The 23469-nt window shown below is 33.3% G+C and overlaps 4 protein-coding genes across 5 annotated transcripts; 3 read left to right on the top strand and 1 right to left on the bottom strand.

Annotated features, from left to right (window-relative positions):
• Positions 1–1666: 1666 nt before the first annotated feature.
• Positions 1667–8101, top strand: LOC114166596 (AP-2 complex subunit mu). 2 transcript variants are annotated; one of them, XR_003599972.2, is made up of 13 exons: positions 1667–1984; positions 2445–2622; positions 2854–2944; positions 4309–4403; positions 4779–4868; positions 4945–4993; positions 5066–5204; positions 5430–5546; positions 6377–6467; positions 6554–6778; positions 6970–7084; positions 7519–7563; positions 7677–8101. XR_003599972.2 is itself a non-coding variant. In XM_028051346.2 (13 exons), exons 1-13 carry the CDS (start codon positions 1902–1904, stop codon positions 7755–7757), a joined length of 1317 nt encoding a protein of 438 aa, XP_027907147.1. In that variant the 5' UTR covers positions 1670–1901; the 3' UTR covers positions 7758–7985. The 2 variants fall into 2 exon arrangements, 1 of the variants encoding a protein (XP_027907147.1); XM_028051346.2 differs by having other exon boundaries at positions 1670–1984; positions 6554–6696; positions 7677–7985.
• Positions 8102–8528: 427 nt separating this feature from the next.
• LOC114166617 (uncharacterized) lies at positions 8529–11054 on the top strand. The gene is made up of 2 exons (XM_028051371.2): positions 8529–8948; positions 10597–11054. The coding sequence occupies exons 1-2, from the start codon at positions 8718–8720 to the stop codon at positions 10825–10827; spliced, it is 462 nt and encodes a 153-aa protein (XP_027907172.1). The 5' UTR covers positions 8529–8717; the 3' UTR covers positions 10828–11054.
• A 1576-nt stretch (positions 11055–12630) lies between these two features.
• LOC114174628 (protein LOL1-like) lies at positions 12631–14597 on the bottom strand. The gene is made up of 6 exons (XM_085669662.1): positions 14366–14597; positions 14134–14279; positions 13621–13734; positions 13394–13501; positions 13168–13277; positions 12631–12987 (listed from the first exon to the last, which is right to left on the bottom strand). Exons 2-6 carry the CDS (start codon positions 14189–14191, stop codon positions 12949–12951), a joined length of 429 nt encoding a protein of 142 aa, XP_085525788.1. The 5' UTR covers positions 14192–14279; positions 14366–14597; the 3' UTR covers positions 12631–12948.
• A 3910-nt stretch (positions 14598–18507) lies between these two features.
• On the top strand, positions 18508–21963 carry LOC114169258 (MND1-interacting protein 1-like). The gene is made up of 3 exons (XM_028054326.2): positions 18508–18662; positions 18773–20282; positions 21256–21963. The coding sequence occupies exons 1-3, from the start codon at positions 18625–18627 to the stop codon at positions 21757–21759; spliced, it is 2052 nt and encodes a 683-aa protein (XP_027910127.1). The 5' UTR covers positions 18508–18624; the 3' UTR covers positions 21760–21963.
• Positions 21964–23469: the final 1506 nt, after the last annotated feature.

A 23469-nucleotide genomic window follows, 5' to 3' on the forward strand; every position in this document is an offset into this window, starting at 1 on the left:
TCCTAAATTGTTTGCACAAAAATTGAAAAAAATTTAAAAATAATTATTCAAATAAAAGTTTAAAATATAAAATATTACCAAATATTTCAAATTATGTAAATAAATAACTCCATATATATAATTTTAAAATAAGAAAAATTTAGAAAGCCAAATAATTAAATTATTAAAAATCAATTTGAAATAAAAATATGTGTATGTAAGAAATTTTAAAAATGTAAAATGTTTGAAGTCTCACGTTAAATCTACTTATAGCATATAAGTTAGTATAAATTATACATATTTCAACTTACATACTTGTTTTATAAAATTAAATTAAACTTAAAATATATATTTTAACATTATATAAAGTATTATATATACAATTCTTTTTTAGTAATATAACAAGTTGAAAGTCATGATCTGACACCATGATATCTTTTAGCAGCATAACCGTGTTTGAAAAATACCATTTTTTTTAATTATATTTTAAAATATAATTTGTCTACTTTTATATATTTTTTAAACTTTACCTAATTCAATGATAAAATTGATTAAAAAATGTGATAAATGATCTTCATATGTAAAAGATAAGTAGTGTTGTTTTTTTATCATGTAGTCCATTGTAATACACAAATCTACATTTATCAAGATCAACTCCCTTTCACATCTATTTCTCACTTTATTATGGTTACACTTCTATTTAAGATACTACTATTAGATATTAAATAATAAATAATACAATCACATAAACATATACTATGTATTTACAGTTATATAAATATAAATTTTTTAATTTTTTATAACAAATATCTACGTATAAAAATAATATAATATCTATACTTGATTTATTACCTATTATCTACAAATAATAAATATTCATAAATATTAAATATCTATTACGAATTTTACCTATAAATATCTACAATGATTTTTTTTCTCATTAGAAAAAAACTAAACAAAAGAACACTGATTTTACAATAAAGCCTACAGATTTTACTGATGTCAAATATTTAAATAGGAAAGAAGGACTATACTAAAAATATTGAAAACTGATGTCAAATATTTATAAATTAACTTTCCTGCTACCTCTTTATTTAATTTTTATTTTTTAAAACATAATAACTGAAAACATGCGAACCTTCTTTTTTTACAAATATGTTTATTTATTTTTTAATATGTCCTACATCACAACTACCAGCTTTTGTGTAGTACCATTTCATTTTTATTTTTTAACATATCATGAAAATATGTTTTAAGAAAATATTACTCGTTTTATAATTATTTAATCATAATATTACCAATAACTAATTTTTTAACTAGAAAGCCACAAACACAACAATTTTTTGCTCGTTGCATATAAATTAAAATCATCAATCTTTATTTATTAACAATGTTAATTTTGTCGGTATAAAAAAAAAGATAACAGGGAGGAATTAAAAAAATTCAAGACTAATTTCAAAATTTTAATAACAAAGAACTTAAATTAAACAAACAAAATTAAATAATTGAATTAAGTTTTTACCAAATAGAACATGAGTGGTACATTTTTTCTTTTAAGTGAACTACATAGATTTTTCAAGAACAGCATTCAAGCAAAATTTATATCATGTTGTATTTTGTTTATAATTAAATAAAAAAGAAATCAGTTCACTAAATAAACTCATTAACTCATTGGGGGAGAGTCCACGTGTTGTAGAAGAACATTGGAACAGAGTTGAAGTGTTGCTGTGCTAAGAAACGCTGACTCGTAACTTTTCACATTTTGTTGCTTTCCTTCTTTGGTTCTCTCCGTCCACCACTTTCTGTTGTTGTTGGTATTGTTTTTTCTGCTGCTGCTGCTAGCTTCAGATCTGCATCTGATTGTTACTCTTCTTCGAAAGTTTTTCGTCAGAGAATTTGGAAGCTGATACACCGGATTGGAGATGCCGGTGGCTGCTTCCGCTATATACTTCTTGAACCTCCGCGGCGACGTTCTCATCAATCGCCTCTACCGAGACGATGTTGGGTAATATCTATTCTTTTTTCTCCTTCTTTCGCCTACTCATCGCTCAGTGAAGTCAAAGCGTCAAAGCGAATTATTTCTGCTGTTTGCTCTCTTAAACGTTATAGGACTCAGTTTTCAACATTCTTTTTTTTTTTTTGTGTTTGGAGAATTCTGGAAAGTAAGTCGTACTGTAATTGCTTGTCTCTTCCTCTTAGGTTCGTCCTAATTCCTTGTAGGAAAACAATTACGCCGCACGTTAGAATCGAAACCTACCTTTAGGGACTTAACAGTGTCAATTTTGAACGAAGTTTTGCTATAATGTAGCTAGAACCAGTGAATAGCGTTAAGGATTAAGGAACTTTTGCTTTTGGAATGCTCTTATTGGAACCCTGGAACTTGGTGATTGCGCTTATCGGAAGTTTATTTTTTATTTTCGTGGGGAACAATATCACATCTTCTAACTTATTGTATTACATTGCAGGGGAAATATGGTTGATGCTTTTCGGACACATATAATGCAAACAAAAGAACTTGGTACTTGTCCTGTGAGGCAGATTGGTGGCTGCTCTTTCTTTTACATGAGGATCAGCAATGTTTACGTCGTGATTGTTGTCAGCAGCAATGCTAATGTAGCTTGCGCTTTCAAGTTTGTTGTTGAGGTATTTAACCTCTTGCTACCTCTGTAACTTGTAACTTATCCGATGATGCAGCTTGATCAGTTAAATTAGGATTCATGACATGGGTCTTTTTCATTACATCCTTCCTCGACTTTGGGATGAAGGTTTTGCTGTCTATGTTGCTCGGAGATGGAATTCTGTCTTTCAATCTAGATATTTGATCATCATTAACTTATAGTTGTGTAAATGATCACATATATATCCTCGTTGCAGGCAGTTGCACTATTTAAATCATATTTTGGCGGTGCCTTTGATGAAGATGCAATTCGCAATAATTTTGTACTTATTTATGAGCTCCTAGATGGTATGTAATCATGTGGTGATGAATTAAATTCGTTGAAATTTTATGTTGCAATGCATGCTTATGCTGAAAGTCAGTTCAAGGGTTTTAGTTTCCTATAATTTCAAAATCTGTCATTTGTTTGAAGAATATTTTCTGGATAAGTTTTTATTTTTCTGTTCAAACTTTAAGTGAGTGGTTTAACTGAAGAGGTAGATGCAGGAACATTACTTGTACATTACTAAATAGTTATATGATTTGAATTTTCTGGAAATATTTCATACAGATACACTAGTTAATGTAACTGGGTTTTCACTGGGACAAAACATGAAGAATGTTTTGCTAAACTGATTCATTTATATATGGTGACAAAACCTCAGGCTAGCAGCAAGGGTAATAATACATTTTGTAATTTCATATGCTCTTCAGAATTTGAAAGAATTTCCATATTTATAATTGGTAGTGAAATAGGACTTTACGAGTAAATTGTAACAGAAGCGGCTAGTCTCATATGCATGCATATGTGAAACTGCAACCGTGCAGTTGCTTGGCAACTGTTGTGCATCTATCTGTTTTGTCAACAGATTGAAACAGAAACAGAGGTTTAAATAGCTGCCCTATAGCAGCACAGTGGCCCCGCCAGGGGCTTCCGTAGTGGATAAAGCAGACCAAACAGTAGCCACAGGGGCACTGTGTGAACTAGGGCTTTACTAGTGAAATGTAACAGAAGTGGCTAGTTTCATATGATTGCATTTGTGAATAGTGCGCTATAGTTTTGCTATAGCAGTGTAGCAGTGTGGAGCAGCCCCTGCCTGCTATAGGGGCTGCCTCAGCAAAATCAAATTACAGGCTCATACTCATTAGTGGCTGTTGCAGCACTATTCTATGTGTTGATTCCTGAAATTTCTTTGAAAAATGACATTAAGTCTTTTTTGGGATTTCCATTTCCAATGCTCAAATCTACAGCTGTTATAGTAGTGAAGATGATAAAGAAGACTTGAATTTAAGAGATTGTGATTTACGATGATTCCTCTCGAGGAAACTTATATTTGAATTTAGTTGTTATTTACTGCATGTTTTGTTTAGTGACACACCTATGAATTTTTTTTATTGATTCTGAATGCCACTAATTGAGTAATTTTTTTTGTCACTTTTGAGAATTCCTTGTATATTTTATACATTTTTTTTTTTAAAATAGTGGTTATCTTGCTGTAATGTTATTGGGGCTAATTGCTACATGTTATCCAGGATTTCAAACACCAGGATAAAATATTTTTCTAATTCAAACTTTGTGTAATAATAAAAGACTAAATAGTGTTCTCACGAAAAAAATATTTATCATTTGAATTCGAATGAGTTTATGATAAATATTTTACTAATATTTGCAGAAATCATGGATTTTGGTTATCCTCAAAATCTTTCTCCAGAAATCTTAAAGCTTTATATCACTCAGGAAGGAGTGCGTTCCCCATTTTCATCCAAGGTTAGTCTGCACATGCTACTGTAAACAAATACATTGAATTACACGGGTGTTTACTTGATAGAACTGGCATGAATTACATTGAGATGAACAAAATTAGGAAAAAGGAACCTTAGAGAATAGAATATCTATACTTGCATGAGTATATGAAAATACTAAATATCATTTTGTTGGAGGAAACAGAGGGAAACACCTCACCACAGACATACCTATGCAAAATGTGATTTCACATGTTACTGGCTCTGTGTGTGCATATGTTATCTGTCTGTCCACTTGTTTGTTGTTTGAGTTTACATTTCTTAATGTGATGTACTGTTTAAATAACTAACTAAATCCTATAATTCATCCTGTACTGTGCGCAATCCTGGGGTGATACAGCCTTTAGATAGACCTGTTCCAAATGCAACTTTACAAGTTACTGGTGCTGTTGGTTGGCGGAGAGAAGGCCTTGTATACAAAAAGAACGAGGCAAGCTGTGTAGTATCTTCCATTCTTTGTCATTAGTGCCTTACTATTGCAAATTTACATCTTTTATCCATTGCAGGTCTTCTTGGATATTGTGGAGAGCGTGAATCTTCTTATGTCTTCAAAGGGTAGGTCATGAATTTTCCTGTCTCCACAACATTGATGCTTGCTTGATTATGTGTTAATTGTGATGATTTTAGGTGTTGTTCTACGCTGTGATGTTACGGGGAAGATTCTTATGAAGTGCTTTCTTTCTGGAATGCCTGATTTGAAGTTGGGTCTGAATGACAAGATTGGCCTCGAGAAAGAGTCAGAAATTAAATCTCGTCCTACTAAAAGGTAGTTTTCATTTGAACATGATTCCCACATTTTCTTTTTACATTATCATTTGAAACACGTGTTTGTCCTGTTATATTACTGTAGGGAATTGTGTGTTTACTTTTTCTCTTCTAAAGCGTAGTCCATCTTGTGTGTCGTACTGGGAGGACAATTCATCCTTATGTTTTATTTGCTCTACTATAATAGTAATATTGTTTTCTGCTGTCAACAAAATCCATTTTGCAGTGGTAAAACTATTGAGCTTGATGATGTAACTTTCCATCAATGTGTAAATCTGACAAGGTTCAACTCAGAGAAGACAGTTAGTTTTGTGCCACCTGATGGTGAATTTGAACTAATGAAGTAAGCTCTTACCTTCTCTTGAATTTTGTGAACCTACAGCAAACTTCTTGCAAACATGCTTTGGTGGGAAAAGGGGGCAGGTGGATAAATGGATTTATGATTTCTTTCCTTGCTGTTATTCTTCTTGATTAACTATTTCAAAATAACTCTTTGTTGGTTTTTCTACAAGGCACTTGGAAATGTATTTCTCGGTAGAAGAAATGTATTTCTTGGTAGATCTTCATCACCAAACTTAAAATGGGACAATGGATTACTGACATATCTATGATATGATTTAAGCTTCTAAGGAAGAGTTCTATTCCTTCTATGACACCTCAAAAGACCATCAAACGCAACATTGAAAACTATTTTTTCTTTGGTTCATATTGGAATCCAGTTCTCTTTAATACCAAGGAGCTAAGTCAAGGGGTGCATCAGAAATCTGCCTTACAAACATCCATTTCTTTAGTTTGTTAGGTTTTCCTTGCCTTTTCTACAATTTAGCTTGTTTGCTATTACCTAATTTTGCAATGGAAATGTATCGGGTGCTCATACCGTTCACAGTCTATTATCATCGTAGGTTCACTTATTTAGAAAGATGGTTATGCTCCCTGTTGTTAGATTACTTTCTTCCTTTCATAACGTTTGTAGCATTGAAGTGATTCTCATTTTCTGCACAGCATTAGGTTCATCATGAATTCAAATGATATTTAGTAGCTCCAAGAAGTATATTTTACCATTTTGCACCACTTGGTATATAAAATCACAAGTGATTTAGGACCAGGTGAATTCTTAACGGTGCCAGAAGTGGCATTGGTCTTGTCTGATATAAGATTATTTTATATTGATAGATATCGTATCACCGAGGGTGTTAATCTTCCCTTCAAAGTATTGCCCACTATCAAGGAACTTGGTCGAACAAGGATGGAAGTAAATGTTAAGGTTTGAAAATTTAAACTTTGAAGGTCAAACATATTGAATGTCATCTACCCCTCATTCGTTTTACTAGTTATTAACATGCTTTTCAGGTAAAGAGTGTCTTTGGCGCAAAGATGTTTGCACTAGGGGTTGTTGTCAAAATTCCTGTGCCGAAACAAACAGCAAAAACGAGTTTCACAGTCACATCTGGTCGAGCAAAATATAATGCAGCTATTGATTGTTTGGTTTGGAAGTAAGAGTCTCACTTTGTTATGATTACTATGTGAAACAAAGTGGTTTTCCGACCCTAATTCAGCATCTTGAGTAACCTAAATGTATGCTGTTACTTGCTAATTTTATGTTTTAGTAATCATGTTTAAATGTGTTACTATTCATGCTTGAAATATGTTGTTTTACATAGTACGATAGGATAGGATTCCCAGATTTATTTTCTAGTTTAACTTGTCATGGGCACTATTTAATGTGGCTTTCGGTATTAACATCCTATTCTATTCTTAATTTGTAGACTAAGAAAATTTCCTGGGCAAACTGAGCCGACCTTGAGTGCAGAAGTTGAACTTATTTCCACGATGACAGAAAAGAAATCTTGGACTAGACCGCCAATTCAGATGGAGTTTCAGGTTTGTTTTCTGTTGTTTTTACAAATTCCATGAAAATGGCTGGAACATCCTGATTGCCTTAGAAGTATCAGTGAAAGCTTATTCATGAAAATGGTTGGACGTGTAATTAATCAGGTTTTATTATATACATGTCAATTACGGAAATTAGTAATCAGGGCTTGGGACCTGTAAATTCATTACTATATAAATATATATTCAGTTCATTCGTCGATCTAGGAGAAGTGAAATGGTCTTTCCTTTTCTCTCTCCGGACAAAATATATATTTTTTTAAACTTTCCTTTTTTCTTTTTGGGTAAGCTTGGTGGACATTGGCCCTCTGCTGCGGGGATGACATCTGATCTAATATTTCACATTCTCTTGTTGAGAATCAGTCTCGAAACACTTGCTTCCTATATAGTAGCTTGACGTATAAGTCTTATATTTCATAATGCAGGTTCCCATGTTCACGGCATCTGGTTTACGTGTCCGTTTTCTAAAGGTAAGGTATCCAACTTGATTTAAGAGGCTTTTCTTTTCTGTTTTTAACATTGATATGTGGACGCCTCATGTTTTTCTTAGAACTCAGTGGTTTTTGTAATTTACTCTCTGAAGGTGTGGGAAAAGAGTGGATACAACACTGTTGAGTGGGTTCGGTATATAACAAAGGCAGGATCGTACGAGGTAAGGTGCTAGTCGTCACATGGAAAAACATCAGATTAATGGGTGGAGATGGAAGCAAATCCAAATGCAGTTACCAGTTATAGCTTGAGTTTCTTCTTAGCATCATCACATAGAGTGCCGTCAAATGATTGTGGTTGTGAAAAATGAGTCAAAGGCCAGGTTGTTCATGTAAACTCTTAATTGATCCCATCTCCCTTGTACACATTGTATTTTATTTTAATGATAGTGGCGCGTTCAGTAGTTGTTTTTTTCGCGCTAAATGTAGGCATTGAAAAGATAAATATGTGGAGACACTACTTGTAAGTATGTGATGATTCGTTGCTTCAAGGGAAGAAATCATATTTGAGATAAGAAAATCAAGGTTAGGGAAGAAATCATCTTTGAGATAAGAAAATCAAGGTTATGACATAACAAGCAAGGGGCAGGGTTAGTATATTCTTAGTTTCGTTTGTACGAGGAATTCTTCTCACAATTTCCATTCACAATTATATATATTCAAGTAGTATTCGAATATAATATAATGGTTAAATCATTTTAGATAATAAAAAGGTACAAATAATCTCGGGACGATAATAATAAAAATTTGCAAAAATAATGAAAAAAATATAATCATAAGAAATTTATTAAAATGTAAAATTAATATCTAATGAAGTCAAAGTTTAGATACAATGATGTGTTAGCGTTTTAATTTAATAATTTATATCATAAAAAGATATCACATATTATTTAAGAAAAAATAAAATTTAACTGAAAAATAGAATAATAAAAAATGAAAAGGAAGATGGAGGGATGCAGAGCGTATAGAAAGTGAAGGTGAAGGATTGGTTTGGTTGGGTGTATATAGTGTCCCATGGTATCTCATCTTTCGTGCAACGACTGCAGCTGCAAAGTGCAAGCAAACGCGTGCAGTGCAGAGGGATCTTGGCTCGCTGCAACAAACACCACGCCTTTTCTCTATACCCTCTTTGATTCATGGGACTGTTCAGAAGGATTGCTGGATTTCTAGGGATTGGAAACCACGATCACGATTCCAAGGATTCCGCCGCCGATGAACACGATGGCCATCCTAGTACGACACCGTATCGAGTCAGAGAAACCGGTCGTCCTCGTAAAGGCTTTAGCGTCCCTGCCCAGGTCGTCGTCGATCGCCACCACCTCCCACCTGTTCTCACTCCCTCTACGTCTGGCGACGGCGGACTTCAGGTCCTTTCTTTCTCATCATTCCAATTCTGTTGGGTTTTATAACCATGCATTTAAAATTTGGGAAACCTAAAAATTCATGTCATGTTAGCGGCACAATTATTGCTTGGATCTTATACCTCATTTGTAATTGTTGACCTTTTTTCTACATAATTTAATTTTACAGAAAATGGATTAAGTCTAGCACGAGTGCATGGATATGATAAAGGAAAATAGCAAACTCGTGTGCTTACTTTTGTGTATTTGGGATATCAAGGCCCTTGTGAATTCTTGGGACTGTGCAGAGGCTAGTAATATCTTTTAATCCTGGTTTCAAATTGTATTGTTAGGATTGTAAATAACCCGAGTCTATAGTTCCTGTGTTGAGTACTTTTGTATGTTCGTACGCGACAAATGGAACCCTTTTTACGATTGGAACTCCAATGAACATTTTTTTTAAAATGGTACTTCCTCGGGTCTTGAATACAAAAAATAAATAAATTAGTCAGTTTAGTTTAATTGTTCTTCATTTGAAACACAGACATTTTTCCTAAACTACATAAAAATAAGAGAATCATTGGAATAAAATCTCAATTAGACGGAAGACAGATAGGTAAAGTTAGTTGAAATTTGCTTATACTTAAATCCATCTCTCAACCTTTTTTTTCTCTTATATTTGAGATTAAAAGAAGTATCTTATAATGTTTGTGTTTGGGAAAGATAATCCAGCCCTTTGTTTTCTCTTGGACTTCCTACCTCCGAAGCTGAAATTCAAGATCTATTATTTCAGTTATCTTGAGAGGATGTTATGATATCTGATTTCTTCAGGAAAATAGTAGATTGGTATGACTTTGTAATGTTGCAGTGCCAATGTGGATAACTGCTTTTGTCTTTATTTTCTTACTTTGTGCTGTTAATGAGGATCACTCTTTTTTCTAGCTGCTAGGGGAAGCTGAACACTTTTGTAAAAATTGACAGCATTTGGCTTTTATTTGTACTTTAACATAGCAAAATTAGGTTGGAGGTGTCCTACCATTGGCGGAGGGGTGATTCTTATCATATTCCACTGGAATTAGTTCATCTACGTATAATATTAGAGTTTAAATCTGCCGTCAATGTCCCTCACTTGATTGCATGAATGGATGTACTTAACATTCCTTAACCCAAACTCAAAGACGAGTATGGGGAGGGGATTATTTAAAACTTGAATCGGTAATGGCAAATTCTTAGACAGTTCGCTTTGTACCATATTTTGTTTCAAAAGTAGCTATCAGGTCTGTTCTGCTCATGATCAGTGAATCTTATCCTTGTTTCATGATTGGGAGTTGTCATTACAGCTTTTTTTATGCCCAGCCTATTTGGCGGATAGCTTCTATTATTACAGTCACAACATTTGGACGTACTATGTACGAGTTAGGAAAAAATAAACAGCTTTAAGTTAACACACGACTCCAATCAATGATAGATGAAAGAGGGGAGGGGAAATATAGTTGCAAACTAGGGATTTTGGGGCATTCATGACCTTATGCTTGTGCCTCTTACATTTTCTTTTGTCTCCATTGCCTAGTAATTAAGTCTGGGAGTATCATGTTCAGATAAATTTTCCCTTGTCTAGTAATTTACTGCCAGCAGGTGTTTAATATTTTTGGGCTGTTGTGTTTCTCTTCATCAGGGTCTGGGTTGGTATGCTAAGCGTCTTAGGATGGACGAAGATGGAGATTTGGCAGATGAATTCCTTGAAGAGGTATTGTCAGTGACGCCAGAAGTACTTGGAGAAGATCATCATAAAACACAGGCAAGGTTTAAATCGAAGAAGGGGACCAAGGAAGTCAGAGTGAACAAACAAATCCTATTAGATGGGAAAATTATTCTTCATTGTGTGGAACACCAAGGCAGATTGTAGTAAACATTGGTTCGGATATTGGTTCATTCGGCTTTTTCTGTTTAGTTGTGCATACTGTGGAATCTGTAGTTAAACACTAACATTTTAACTGGGCTTTACTTCATGGTTCCTTTTTGCAATTTAGCTGTCTTTTTACTAGCTATGAGTATGTTTGGGAATTGCTACACTTGATGAAAGCTTGTGGGAGTTAAATGTACAATTTAAAGAAGGTAATGGTTCCCAACAAATTTAACTTCCAAATCTCATGTCCAAGCTACATTACGGTGGCTGTCAGATTTGTAGGTCTGGCGATTGTTTTTGCTAGACATTGAGTAACATAGATGGGTATCTTGGCTGAGAGGACCACGTGTGAGATCCACAAAGAAGCTATGAAATCTTGTGAATTATGGTAGTCTCCATTAAGTACTGAAATCCTGGACGTGCTATTCTTCAAACTAATTGTGACAGTTTGTACTTGCTAATTCCTTTCTGGCTACTATTAGCTAATGCTTAAACTGTTGCTATACTTATTAAATTAATTAAATGAAATTTAATCTGAGAAAAGTTGCCATCGATATCGGCGTACCATCTGAATGTTTAAAGAATACGGAGTTATCTGTTTGTTGTTCAGCACTTCTGCTCAAGGTTGAAAATCTTGTTTGAATGCAAGATTCTCGACCTTTACTAATCTTCTGGATTGGTGTGTAATTCCAAGGTGGTTGGCCTAGTTAGAACAATTGGCCTAATGATTAGAATTATATATTTTGTTTACTGTGTGTAAGGGATATCTGAAAAATTGGTAAGAATAGGAAATGATGTCAACTAACATAACCCTATAGGTAAGGGGATGTTAGTTTCTGCTACACGAATATGTATACCTGAAGGATGATAGATGAAGGTCGTTCAAGGTGGTATTTCATATGGAGTTAAATTGCGATAGTGGAAAATAGGAAATTAGACGAAATTTGCGAGAAAATGTTTTGATATTGCTACCATAAAGTATGGTAATTGAAAAAATTGTTGCTGCAAGTGATTTATCATTTGAATTTCTTACTTAAAAAGTCTAGAATTCAATGATAATGCTGATTTTTTTTTCATCAATGATAATAGAACTGAGCGAACTCTCATATCTGATTGAGAAGATACTGCGTTGCAGCCACAGTCACAAGCACTTGTTATATGACTATAATAGTATGTAGCAACACACGAGAAATAGTGAAGAGACGACTACCTTAAGTCTTAACCTCATGATGCACGTCTTATACTTACCAAAGACTAATTTTCATTGAATGCGACATTTTAAAACGAGTGGAACACGACTATTAAACCGAGTGAGCAGTGACATATTCAAGGCTGTTGGAGAACACGGGGCAATATCAAAGAAACCACTAACGTAAGAAGAGATGTCCATATCAGTATTCACATTCATCGGTTTTTTCTACCTCATAACGCTTCAAGTTGAATGCCGAAAAACACGTTTCTTGAGTTAATCTACCAAAAAGGGTGACCATGTTGCGATTCAGAGATAAGATTGGTTTTTTCGTTTCCTTTTTAACCTCTCTTTTTATATAAATTTGTTGGCATCTTTGTGTTCTTTACAACCCCATCCTGATGAAGGATAAGTTCTGTTAGAAATTTTACTCTTTTTCTTGAGGATCTTTGGTTGATTCAAGAGGAACTAAAATGCTACATGAAAGAAACAAATGATGTGTTTGATTCTGCTTCAAGCTTCATAAACCAAGTATCAGCAAGGGAAGATAAACCTTATCTAAAGATATGCCAATTTTCTAAAGCACTCAGAATCAATAATCTTATCACAAATAGTTATTCCAAAGTATCTTTTAGGAAGACACTACCTTCGATATTGGAGAACTATATAAAACTGCACTGACATTGACACTGTTGGGGCGACATCGATTCCTTAAGAGGCTTACACTGCTTACAAATAAAGCAGTACATGGTACACCAATATACCAAAATTATTTAATTATTTCAGTAAAGGGAAAAACAGTTCATACATTTGAGGGGAAAATTTTCTCTGATATCACATATGCACTCGTTACTCCTCAAGAGTGATGAGTTGTAACAATTAAAACCAAGGTAGTGGTGCCTGCAACCCATTTTAAAGAACGATTCAACCATTTAAGTACTGAATTTCTGCTCAGCAGTACTTGTTGAGGCCTGCATCATTCGGTAACAACAGTGTAAGCAAGATGCATATAAGAATGCAGGTCAAATTATCGCACTAAGTTGCTAAGAAAGGAAGAATGCATAACAAAATTACACGGTTGCTCTAATAAAAAAAAAGTACTTTTGAATCTGACACTGTAAAGTATTAACCAAAGAAGAGATTGTACTGACCCCAACTAATGTTACAAAACTGCAAACGGCACATTTCACGGATCTTGCTCCATATTGGTACCTCAGTAGCATCTTACAGTTCCCACAGTTGACATGTGCCACCTGATTTGCTGTTACAATGTTGATACATACAAAGTAATGACTCAAATAATAACACAGAACAACACAGAAAATTCAGAATTCAGTAGAGAATCCAAATTTCATCAAGCTGTTTATGGTTTAATACCTTCCAAAGCTAGATTGACTGTGTGACAGCAAGAGCATTGCACACTTGTGGCTCCACGGATGTACATGAGTAAAGTGTGACAGCCTCCACACACTAACTGGGCCATTTCTGTGCATATGCAACAAATGCTTATGATTTCATCTTACTCGGTTGATTCAAAAAATTTGAATAGGTAACAAGTTGAACTTCCTAAATAACAAGAATTACAGAGAGAAAGTGCACCGTACCAGGTGGTGGCACGGTTGTGACTGCATTGCAAACAGCACAACACACAGAGGTGGCTCCAACTGGATAAAGCAGAAGGTTTCTACACCCAGAACAGACAAGTTGACTCTGCGGACCTAGTTAAGGAATCTTTTGACATAAGTTATTCGCAAGTATTAAATAAATGACCATTTTTTTTTCCCTTCTCTTTGATGCCATGGCAATGAATGTTCTAGCATTCATCGTGTCATTAATAAAGGTCCAATTTTTCAAAATGGAAAACACAGAACTGTACTAAACACATCTTCTTGTTCAATATTCCATCTGGGAAACGAAATTTCATTCTCCGCTCCCTCCTTTGGGTGAATTGAGCATTTCTGTTTTATATCTGGGAATCGTTCTAAGGGACTTGGTCTTCAAAACAAGCAAAAATTGGACTTTTGATTTTTATGGAAATAATAATTGTGTTATCATTCTACCACCAACATGAATGAGCAAAGAAAGAAAGAAAGAAAGAGAAGAGAAAGAAAAGATACCACTTGGTGGAGGCGTATATGGAGGTGGCGGGGGGTAGGGGGCAAGTGGAACCGGCATTATCTCAAGATACTATCTTTACCAAACTCTACGTAGAGAATAAAACTCTTTCTCCTCCCATTGAACAATTCCTGGAAAAAACTGAAACCTGAAACATGACGATGGCATAAGAAAGCATGGAAAATGAACTATAACTTGGCATTAATAGCAGCAGAATCAGGGCAAGAGAGAAACCTTTTATGAAGCAGATTGTGAAAGGAACTAAATTTGCAGACGGGTTAACGTAACAGTCAAACGACAAGTTTTGTTTCCCTTAGGAAGCCATGCATGAAAGAAATGAAAAGGGAGGAATAAAGAAGAAGAAGATGGAAGAGAAGCAAAAAAGAAATGAGATTAAATAGAATGGTGTAGTCCCAGGTGGGGGCAAGCACACGCCTTTGTCAACTGTTACTGCTGAAGTGGAGAGAGATAGAGAGAGTTATAGCATATGTACGAGGACATTTCGAGAAAAATAATGGCCAAGAAAATATGTTAGATACGACAGATATTAATTTAAAGGGTATTCAGTTGTTTTGGTCCTACTCTCGAGTCCACCTAAGATAATTACCAACACTCTTTAGATTCCTCTTCTAAGATTTCAGCGCTGTAGAACGCACTTTGTCATATTTTATCATATTCTAAAGTTAAATATGATAAATTAGATTTAGTATTTTTTTTTAATTTTGATTTAATTTAATATTTCAATTTTTAATGAATTATATATATATATATTATAGTCTTACATATATAAAATATTTAATTTTTAATATCAAATCTTAAAATAATGATATTATGCGTCTTTATTCTTATATGATGTTTAATTTTATTTATTTTATCTAATGTAGGACTTTGATTCATACTTAGATTATTCTAAACAATTTTAAAAGTACAAAACATGAATTTAGTCAATTTAACTCAATTTTGTTAAATTTATTTAAAATTTTAAACACGTTTCATGATGATATTTAAATTGTTTATACTATTTACTGTTTGTTACATTTGTTGGTTGAGATGTTATTATGACATATGTTTGAAATCTCAACTAAACTTATGTAACAAAATTGAGTTAAAAAGACTAAATTCATGTATTTCTAAAATTGAGAGACTAAATTAGTCTGAAATTTAAAAAAAAATATTATTTTTGATTTTTACTAAAAATTTAAAATTAAAGGAAAAATATATATTTAATTCTTTAAAGTTTTAATTGTTTTGTACATGAAATAATTGAAGTATGAGATAAATGTGATAAAGTTTACCATTATATAAAAAGAAATTACTTGTTTCGAGATTTTGAAGTTAAAAAAATACTAATTCTTTATATACCTGTTTCTAATAACTCAGAAAAGTCCATGAGTATGTATGATGTAGTGAAGCAGTAAAGGACCACCTTTAACATTTTCCTACGGAATTATTATTACTAAGATACAAGATGAGAGATAAGGATGATGGCTCTTAATCTAAAATTGTGGTCCTCTCTGTCTCACTTCTTTTACCAAAATTCCAATCTCTCCCTTTTCCCAAAAAAAAATTACATTCTTTTCTATTTCATTTTCTTCCCACCCTTAACATTATCGGTTTTTGAATGTACACTCTTCACTTTGGAGATAAACATGGCTAAGCTTTTGAATAATACAACTATTCATAACATTAATAATTTTTTTAATAGTGATATTCATATAAATTCTTTGTTACAATAAACAATTTGAATTCGAAATTATTTGGCAAAAGTAAGGGCTGCTACAACTGGTATAAAACGATGATAGAGAAATAAAAATTCATCTGGAAAAGTTGTTTATGTATGTTGATTTTAACAATTAACATTGCACTAGTATAACGAAAATGTTGTGGTCTTGAAATTTTTTTGAAGATGTCTTGTGTTTTCATCTTGTTCACTCACTTCTTTAGAATTATACAAGACAGGCAAAAGATTCAAAATTTGAAATTATATCCGTACTAATTCAAATCTATGTTGTTTTGAATCCATTTAAATGGATTTATTCTAAATTTAAATGAATAAGAGACTCGTTTCTGTTGAAATATATTATATGTAACACGTTTAGTTATAACAAGTGTTAGCCTCTTAGAAAAATATTATTTTCTTTTTCAAAATATTTTAGAAAGATATATTTCCAAAATGAAAAGGGAATTTAACTTCTTCAAAAAGTACGATATATTTTACTATTTATTTTACTCAACTTAATCGAAACTCAATAATTTAGAAAAATTGTCTGAGTAAGATGAAAGAATTAATCATTAATTTCCTCTCATGTTTCCTATAAAAGCATTGTTGTTTTGCTAAATTTGACGAAAGATTTGGTGGATTGGTCAAATCCATTATATTCTCTTTATCCTATCTTCTACTCGGGAACAATCGAATGTACCATTAATAATACCACTTTCAATCACCAAAATTTATTTTTACTTTTGAATTATACGTGTGATATTTGAAGATACTGAGTTATTTTCATGAAAGTTGACACTACATGATATCAAAATAATACCTTAACAATGGAATAATAAATAACGAAATAAAAAAATCAATTCCAACCAAAAAAAAACATATTACACAAATATTTTTAACTTAAACACTTTTTAGCCCGGTAGTCCCTGTTCATCTTCCTTCTTTATGTTATTTTTAGTAATAATTTCGTCCCACACGTAATACATTTTTTATATACCTAAATAAATTGAGTAGTTCTTATCCTAATAGAATAATAACTATCTACGGAAGAAAAGTTATGAAAGAATAAGTGATAGAAAGGAAAAAGTTATGGGTTCCGGAGTATGAAGGAATAGAATAAAGTATTAACAAAAATGCATATATACTTTGGGAACTAAACTATTGGACTTGAATGGGGAAGAAGTAAATATAGTTTTCTTCGATTTTCTCCCAAAATTATTTTCTAAACTCATTTTATGGTTTAATATAAATATATTCTTACTTTTTAAATTTTGACATAAAATTGAAATTTATGTGTTAAGTTTTGATGCACTTTATTTAAATACCTCAAATTTTATTGACATGTTAAATAATATTTTGAACTTGCATATAAATTATTTACACTATTTACGTATCCTAACTCAAATATCAGTTCAAAATGTTGATTAACACATAAAAGAATTATATTTATTTATTTTTAAAATTTAAAAATTAAAATATATTAAAATTTATGACAAAGACAAATTTTAATTATGCAAATCAATAAATTATAAATATATTTAGCCCTTTTAAAAATATATTTTAGAAATGATTTAAACAAGTAAAATGTAACACATAATGCAAACACTAACCACATCCTAATATTAGAAAATATAATATGTTTAAATGTAAATATTATCGTACAGATTTGAAACATAAATGAAAAATTACTTAAAAAACTAATTTTTCAGTTTCAAACTGAAACTATGTAGACACGTAGTAATGACTTTACATTACCTTGTTATCTTTCCACATCCAATTTGAATTTTAAGTATAAAATCTATTAAGAGATAAATTGTTAAGAAAGTGAGACATATAAATAAAGATAAAAGTCAATTGAGATAAGTGAAAAATAATTTTTAAACTACTTATTAAATGAAATGAACTAAATTTAAAATTAAAACTGAGAATTTAGAAAGGAATAAACAAATTTTCTATAAATTGGAACAATTGTACAATTTTTTAGAAATTTACTCTCTCTATGTTAAATTTCATTTGATTTATCTTTCATCAAGTAGGTGAAATATATTTATCCTTCTGTGCTAATATTCTTTATTCATCAATTGTATTATATCTCTTAGCATCATTGTTACCTCATGTTTATCCTTTTGTGTAAAGTGTTATCAATGAAGCTTGCAAGGATTTGAAGATCCTGGTTCTTTCATTTTGGTGCATGGAGTTTTGACTTGTTTAATGATTTTGCCTATTTTTATTCATTTTACTCTCCGATTTTGTGTTTTAGATCACGATTTATAGGTACCTTTATGTATTAAAATTTGTCAATAAAATATATAAAAAAAGACATTTTAAAATTAAAAAATGGGATTGTTATTTAATAATACAATTTTGATAATATCATAATGAGCAGAGAGTAAACGATCAAATATTATATAATGTATTTCAGAAATTAATACTGTAATATATATTTGCCAATATTTCCCAAAATACATTAATAGCCTTTTTAGAAGAAAAGAAAAGTGTAATAATATTTTCGGCATTCAGTGGGATAGGGAAGTGTGGAAAATAATTCCGGAGGTGCTAAAAGCAATAGTCAAGGCTGGCCCAAATATTTTTGAAGGTGAGGGCCCACATAGAGAAAGCTATAAATTGACCAAACCCGAAACGAAAATTTGCGGTGGCATTGAGCTTCACTGAACTTCACTGAACTTGAGTGATAGAACTGATACAAGCTGAACTCGGCACTCAGATTTTCATTGCTCTCTTCTATCTTCAACGGGACATATAGAAGAGGGCAATGAATTACAGTGATAATATTCTCTCCGATAGTCCCGTGTGAGTGTTACTATTCTTATTCCTTTTCATTTTTATTTTCATTTCGTCTTTATCTCGTTGTGTTGAATTACTTCACATTCACAAAATTATGATAATAATATGGGTTTCAGTGTGAAGAACACAAACAATCAAGATAATTGGAAAGCAATTTGGATGAAAGACTCATCTTCCAATTCGGACAATGGATGGATGGTGCCCTATAAATACTATGACGTCAAGGGTCCCATTTCTGATTCAAACCCTAATGTTGACTCATCCAATTGGTTTTTGTGCAATGAGGTTCAATTGAAAGACATTTCATTAAAACGCATGGAAATTATATACAACGATACTGTGTCAAAGCTTGTTGCTTTGGGGCACAACGAGGATATTGCAGTGAAAGCGATTCTGTACAATGTTTATTGTTATGGCGCCAACGATTTGGCGACAGACCTTCTGCACAACACCTTGTCTTGTTTAGAAAAGGGGAGCTTGGACATGTATGAGTTGAAGCCTGCGTTCTCTGATTTGAAGAAGCTAGAGGAGCACACTCTGATGAATCTTGTGTCTTTGTTGCAAGAAGTGAGACTCGAGTTAGGCAAGGGTGATGCTATGTGGTGTCTCCTCATGAGCGATTACAATGTGTTAAAGGCAATTACCATCCATGTTCCTTTTGTAAGCATGTGTCCTCCTCCGTTAACCGAGCTTGAGAACGAGGAAGGGGGATTTAGAAAAGAGGGAGGCTCAGATATTCCTTTGAAAGGGTTCTTTTGTGGTAAGGAGATGACTTTACGTTTACAGAGAGACATTGAATTCCCGAAAAAATTTGATCTTACTCCTGCCATGATTTGTTCGTTGAAAAGCAATGTTGTAGCGTTTGCTGATGGATACAGGGCCAACTCAAAACATGTGCAGTCAAATGAAGGAAAATTTCCTGCCGTTAAGACTGTTACGAAATTGGACTCTTCATCTGCTTCTGTGTCTGCAGTCCTTGGTGATCTGCCTGGTGATTCTCTCAATATGAATGGCCATGATGACTTGAAGTCGGTGCTGAGTAAATTTCATGATCTAAATATTGATGAGAACTTGGAGTTTGTGGCAGAAGATGAGAAGCATTCGGTGATAGTCACTCTAGTGCATCAGATAAAGGATCTTGAGAAACAGGTCAAGGAGCGGAAAGATTGGGCACATGAGAAGGCAATCCAAGCCGCAAGAAAGCTAAACAGCTACCTAATTGAGCTGAAAACATTCAGGATAGAAAGAGAGGAGAATCAAAGACTGAAGAAGGGGAAAGAGGCAGATGAGGAGCTTGAGGACCCTACCATGGTGAGACTCTTAGAAATGGAGGAGGCCTTGAGAAAGGCTTGTGGTCAAATGGATCTAGCAACTGCAGGAGTTGGGAAACTTGAGACGGAAAAAGCTGAAATCAAAGCAGAGTTAGAAGCATGTAAACTAAGTGCATCAGAGTATGTCGCAAGCTGCTTGCAAATTGCAAAAAGGGAGAAGAAGTGCTTAAAGAAGCTTCTGGCTTGGGAAAAACAGGAAGCGAAGATAAAACAGGATATTTCAGATGAAAAGCAGAAGATTTTGGAGATACAGGAAGAGTTGGCTCAGATTAAACAACGTGCAAAAGAAGCTGAGGTTTGCTCATACGATTTTGAAATCTACATTTTCTGCATAATGGCTTTGAACTATTTTCAGATGAACCATTGAATGTATCTAACCTGAATTTGGAGTTTGTTAAGTGATTTTGACACTTGTCTAATGTTGATTGAGTTTGCGTTTGTATATTACTGGTTTGGTGTAGTATTTACCATAAAATTGTCGTGGTTTTTTTTTTTTGTCCATTACATTAGGATGTCTGTGCTTGTAACAGAACAGTGTATGTACATTGAATCATCAAAAGCAAAAAAGAGGAGCTTTGTTCAATGAGACACGTATCTGACTTGGATATTTGGGCAAGGCACAGAACGGCACCTACAATCTCAACAGGGTGCTTTGAATTCCTCTCGTACATTGCGTGTGCATATGCTTCTTGGGATGTGTATAAATGTATATACACATGCATGGTGTTTTTTGGATTATATGCTTTGTCTGTTATTTTTATTTTAAATCAGCCAAAATTGAAGTGATTTCTCTTGAATGAATTTATCAATTATACTAATATTCTTGATTTGCTCACGTTAATTAAGAAAAGGGCTCCAAATTATCAGGTATAGCCGTGTGTATATGTGTATATATGCCTGTTGACGGATGTGTGAAGAATTAATGTCTTTTAGTCTATGATGATCACACACGCGTTGTGTCTTCTTATTCGTAATCTAGAAAGTGAATCATATGAATATTTGTCATGGATATGCCTAAATTTTCTTCAGTTCTTTGCATTCTGACCGATTAGTATTGATACAGTTTTGTCCGCATTGAATGCACTCAATGCAACTTTCTAACCATTCAACCTCTTTTCCATGAAAATGGCAGTTTTTCTCTAGTGCTTTCTTAATTTTCTGCTCGGTAGTCCTCTTTTCCCGAACTTACTTTATAATTAAACTATTTGTGTATCAGAACATATGCTTGTCTTCAATCCTTTATTCTGCGTAATAATTCCTTATGACAGGTCATGAGGGGTGAAGAGTTAAAGGCTAAGGAGGAAGCCTTAGCACTGATTGAAGAGGAACGCCGTTCTATGGAAGCAGCTGAGGCTAATAGAAAAAGAAACCTTAAGGCTTTAAGCCTGAAGATGGAGATAGATTTCCAGCGTCGCAAGGACGATCTTTTAAGACTGGAGCAGGAGATTTCGTGTCTTAAAGCATCTGCACAGTCGGCTATTTTGCCTACAAGCGAGTCTGAGGATGCAGAGCCCCACACAGAGATAATTGCTAAGCTTCTGCAAGAATTAGATAACGTGCCGGATTTTTCTGGAAAAGAAGCCGCCGGTAATACTGATAGAGAATGCGTTATATGTGGAAAAGATCAGGTTTCCGTAGTTTTCTTGCCATGTGCACACCAAGTTATGTGTGCCAGTTGCAGTGAAGAGTATGGGAGAAATGGCAAAGCTGTTTGTCCATGCTGCTGGGTTCCAATCGAACAGAGAATTCGTACATTTGGGGGAAGTTCGTAGTCTTTGCGGTGGGGCGTGAACATGATCAAGAATAGTTTATTAAAAGCTTTGTTCTGAGTATCTGTTATTAGCTAGAAAATAAGAAATAGGAAAATAGGAAAAGAAGTGTTTTGAAGGCACTACTAATCAAGGATTATAACATAAATAATTGAATATGAGTAAAGACTTTTGAATTAACGCAACAAATGTTAATTTGCCATCAAATACTGTTCGGTCTTTCGATTCCTTGATACGTATTCTGTATTGCATGGTTACTGGGCACGAGACTAAGAAATAAGCAGTATTTAGAAAACACACCAAGGGTGCACGGTATTTTACCTCTCGTTTATTTTTCTCAGGCCACGCTCTGTGATTTGCTGTATCCTAAATCTTTTTAAAATTTGTGCAAAATTCAATAAAATGGCATATTTGTGGTTAATAAGCCTAAAACTGGTTGATAAGCCTAAAACAAAATAGTACAAACTAATGGAATTTGATGTTTTACTTAAACGTTTAAGAGGTTTAAAAATTAAATGAATCGGAAATGTTTGATTATAGGATAATTAAGTCAAATGTATTCTATACCGTTACTAATCTATTTTTTCTTCTTTTTATATGATATTTAATTTTATCAAATTCATGAAATATAGATTTACACTCAGTTATTTTTAACATTTTTTTCAAAACAAAGAGTTTGAGTTTTTATTCTTATACAAGGCCTGACAATATAAACGAGATAGGTTTGTGTGAGGCTTAAACTTTTGTTGACTTATGTAATAGTACGCAAGGATGATCTCATTTTGGATAAAAAAAATTTCCACACCAAAATGAAAGAATCGGACCTATCCCTCTCCTAACATGTTGGAGAAAATTGAAGAATACAGATGGCAATTGGTTTATGGAGGCAGATGTTGAAATCTCAAGCTTCCAACGGATGGAGTCATGAAGAAGTTGGAAATGCACGAGAGAACCGCTTACTAATATAACAAAACAAAAGAAAAAGAAACAAAATCAAGTTACCCCAGCTGTTTGAGGACTACATTTACATTCAAAAAAGCTACCTTAAATATCAAATATATTCATACCATGTTATGGCTATTATTGGTTGCATTCCCGTGAAGCTCAAGGAGTCAACAACACCTTTGAATGCCACAATCACTCTATCATTTGCACAGTGCCATATTGCAGCTGGCAGCAGCACTCTTTAATGCCAATGAAATTAAACTATCAACCAAAAATTATTAGGTAATTCAAGATCTGTAACGTGCTTAGATTCTTGATCAATCTATACCTGAGTTCTGATTTCAAATTAACAACATCTAACTACGTGATGTTAAATGATTCAATGAAGAATTACATGCACTAGCAGCTTCTTGCTTTGCAAATGTGACTCAGTTACAACCTCAATGAGTTAGAGTTAGGTCAACCAGAAGAAGCAGACAGTTTAAACTGGGATTTGCAAACAAATATTGCACCGGCACTTAATTTCTGCATAGTACTTTTATGTACGTAACTTGGTCGGTGCAACTTGTCACCTTCACCATATTCAGCATCAAATTCAAGTATTTCTACATATAATTTACATGTTGTGGTGGAGAAAATTCGAAGCATTCTCTGCCGAATTTTAATGGCTTACATGTTCCCTCACAATATTGACCACCATAAAAATATAATCATCAAGGTAACAGGGAACCAGTCACCACAAAAAATAGTACCTGTGTAATTGGAGTT

Source organism: Vigna unguiculata, chromosome 2 (assembly GCF_037176805.1).
Source record: "Vigna unguiculata cultivar grain cowpea cultivar isolate G323 ecotype 2 chromosome 2, ASM3717680v1, whole genome shotgun sequence".
NCBI lineage: Eukaryota > Viridiplantae > Streptophyta > Magnoliopsida > Fabales > Fabaceae > Vigna > Vigna unguiculata.

Coding starts and splice junctions, on each gene's coding strand:
- LOC114166596 (XM_028051346.2), top strand. CDS start 1,902: ATGCCGGTGGCTGCTTCCGCTATATACTTCTTGAACCTCCGCGGCGAC. Junction 4,869..4,944: donor TTGTATACAAAAAGAACGAG/GCAAGCTGTGTA, acceptor TATCCATTGCAG/GTCTTCTTGGATATTGTGGA. Junction 4,994..5,065: donor TCTTCTTATGTCTTCAAAGG/GTAGGTCATGAA, acceptor TGATGATTTTAG/GTGTTGTTCTACGCTGTGAT.
- LOC114166617 (XM_028051371.2), top strand. CDS start 8,718: ATGGGACTGTTCAGAAGGATTGCTGGATTTCTAGGGATTGGAAACCAC. Junction 8,949..10,596: donor CTGGCGACGGCGGACTTCAG/GTCCTTTCTTTC, acceptor TCTCTTCATCAG/GGTCTGGGTTGGTATGCTAA.
- LOC114174628 (XM_085669662.1), bottom strand. CDS start 14,191: ATGCCGGTTCCACTTGCCCCCTACCCCCCGCCACCTCCATATACGCCT. Junction 13,735..14,133: donor ATATACGCCTCCACCAAGTG/GTATCTTTTCTT, acceptor TTCCTTAACTAG/GTCCGCAGAGTCAACTTGTC. Junction 13,502..13,620: donor CACAACCGTGCCACCACCTG/GTACGGTGCACT, acceptor GCATATGCACAG/AAATGGCCCAGTTAGTGTGT.
- LOC114169258 (XM_028054326.2), top strand. CDS start 18,625: ATGAATTACAGTGATAATATTCTCTCCGATAGTCCCGT. Junction 18,663..18,772: donor ATTCTCTCCGATAGTCCCGT/GTGAGTGTTACT, acceptor TATGGGTTTCAG/TGTGAAGAACACAAACAATC. Junction 20,283..21,255: donor AACGTGCAAAAGAAGCTGAG/GTTTGCTCATAC, acceptor TCCTTATGACAG/GTCATGAGGGGTGAAGAGTT.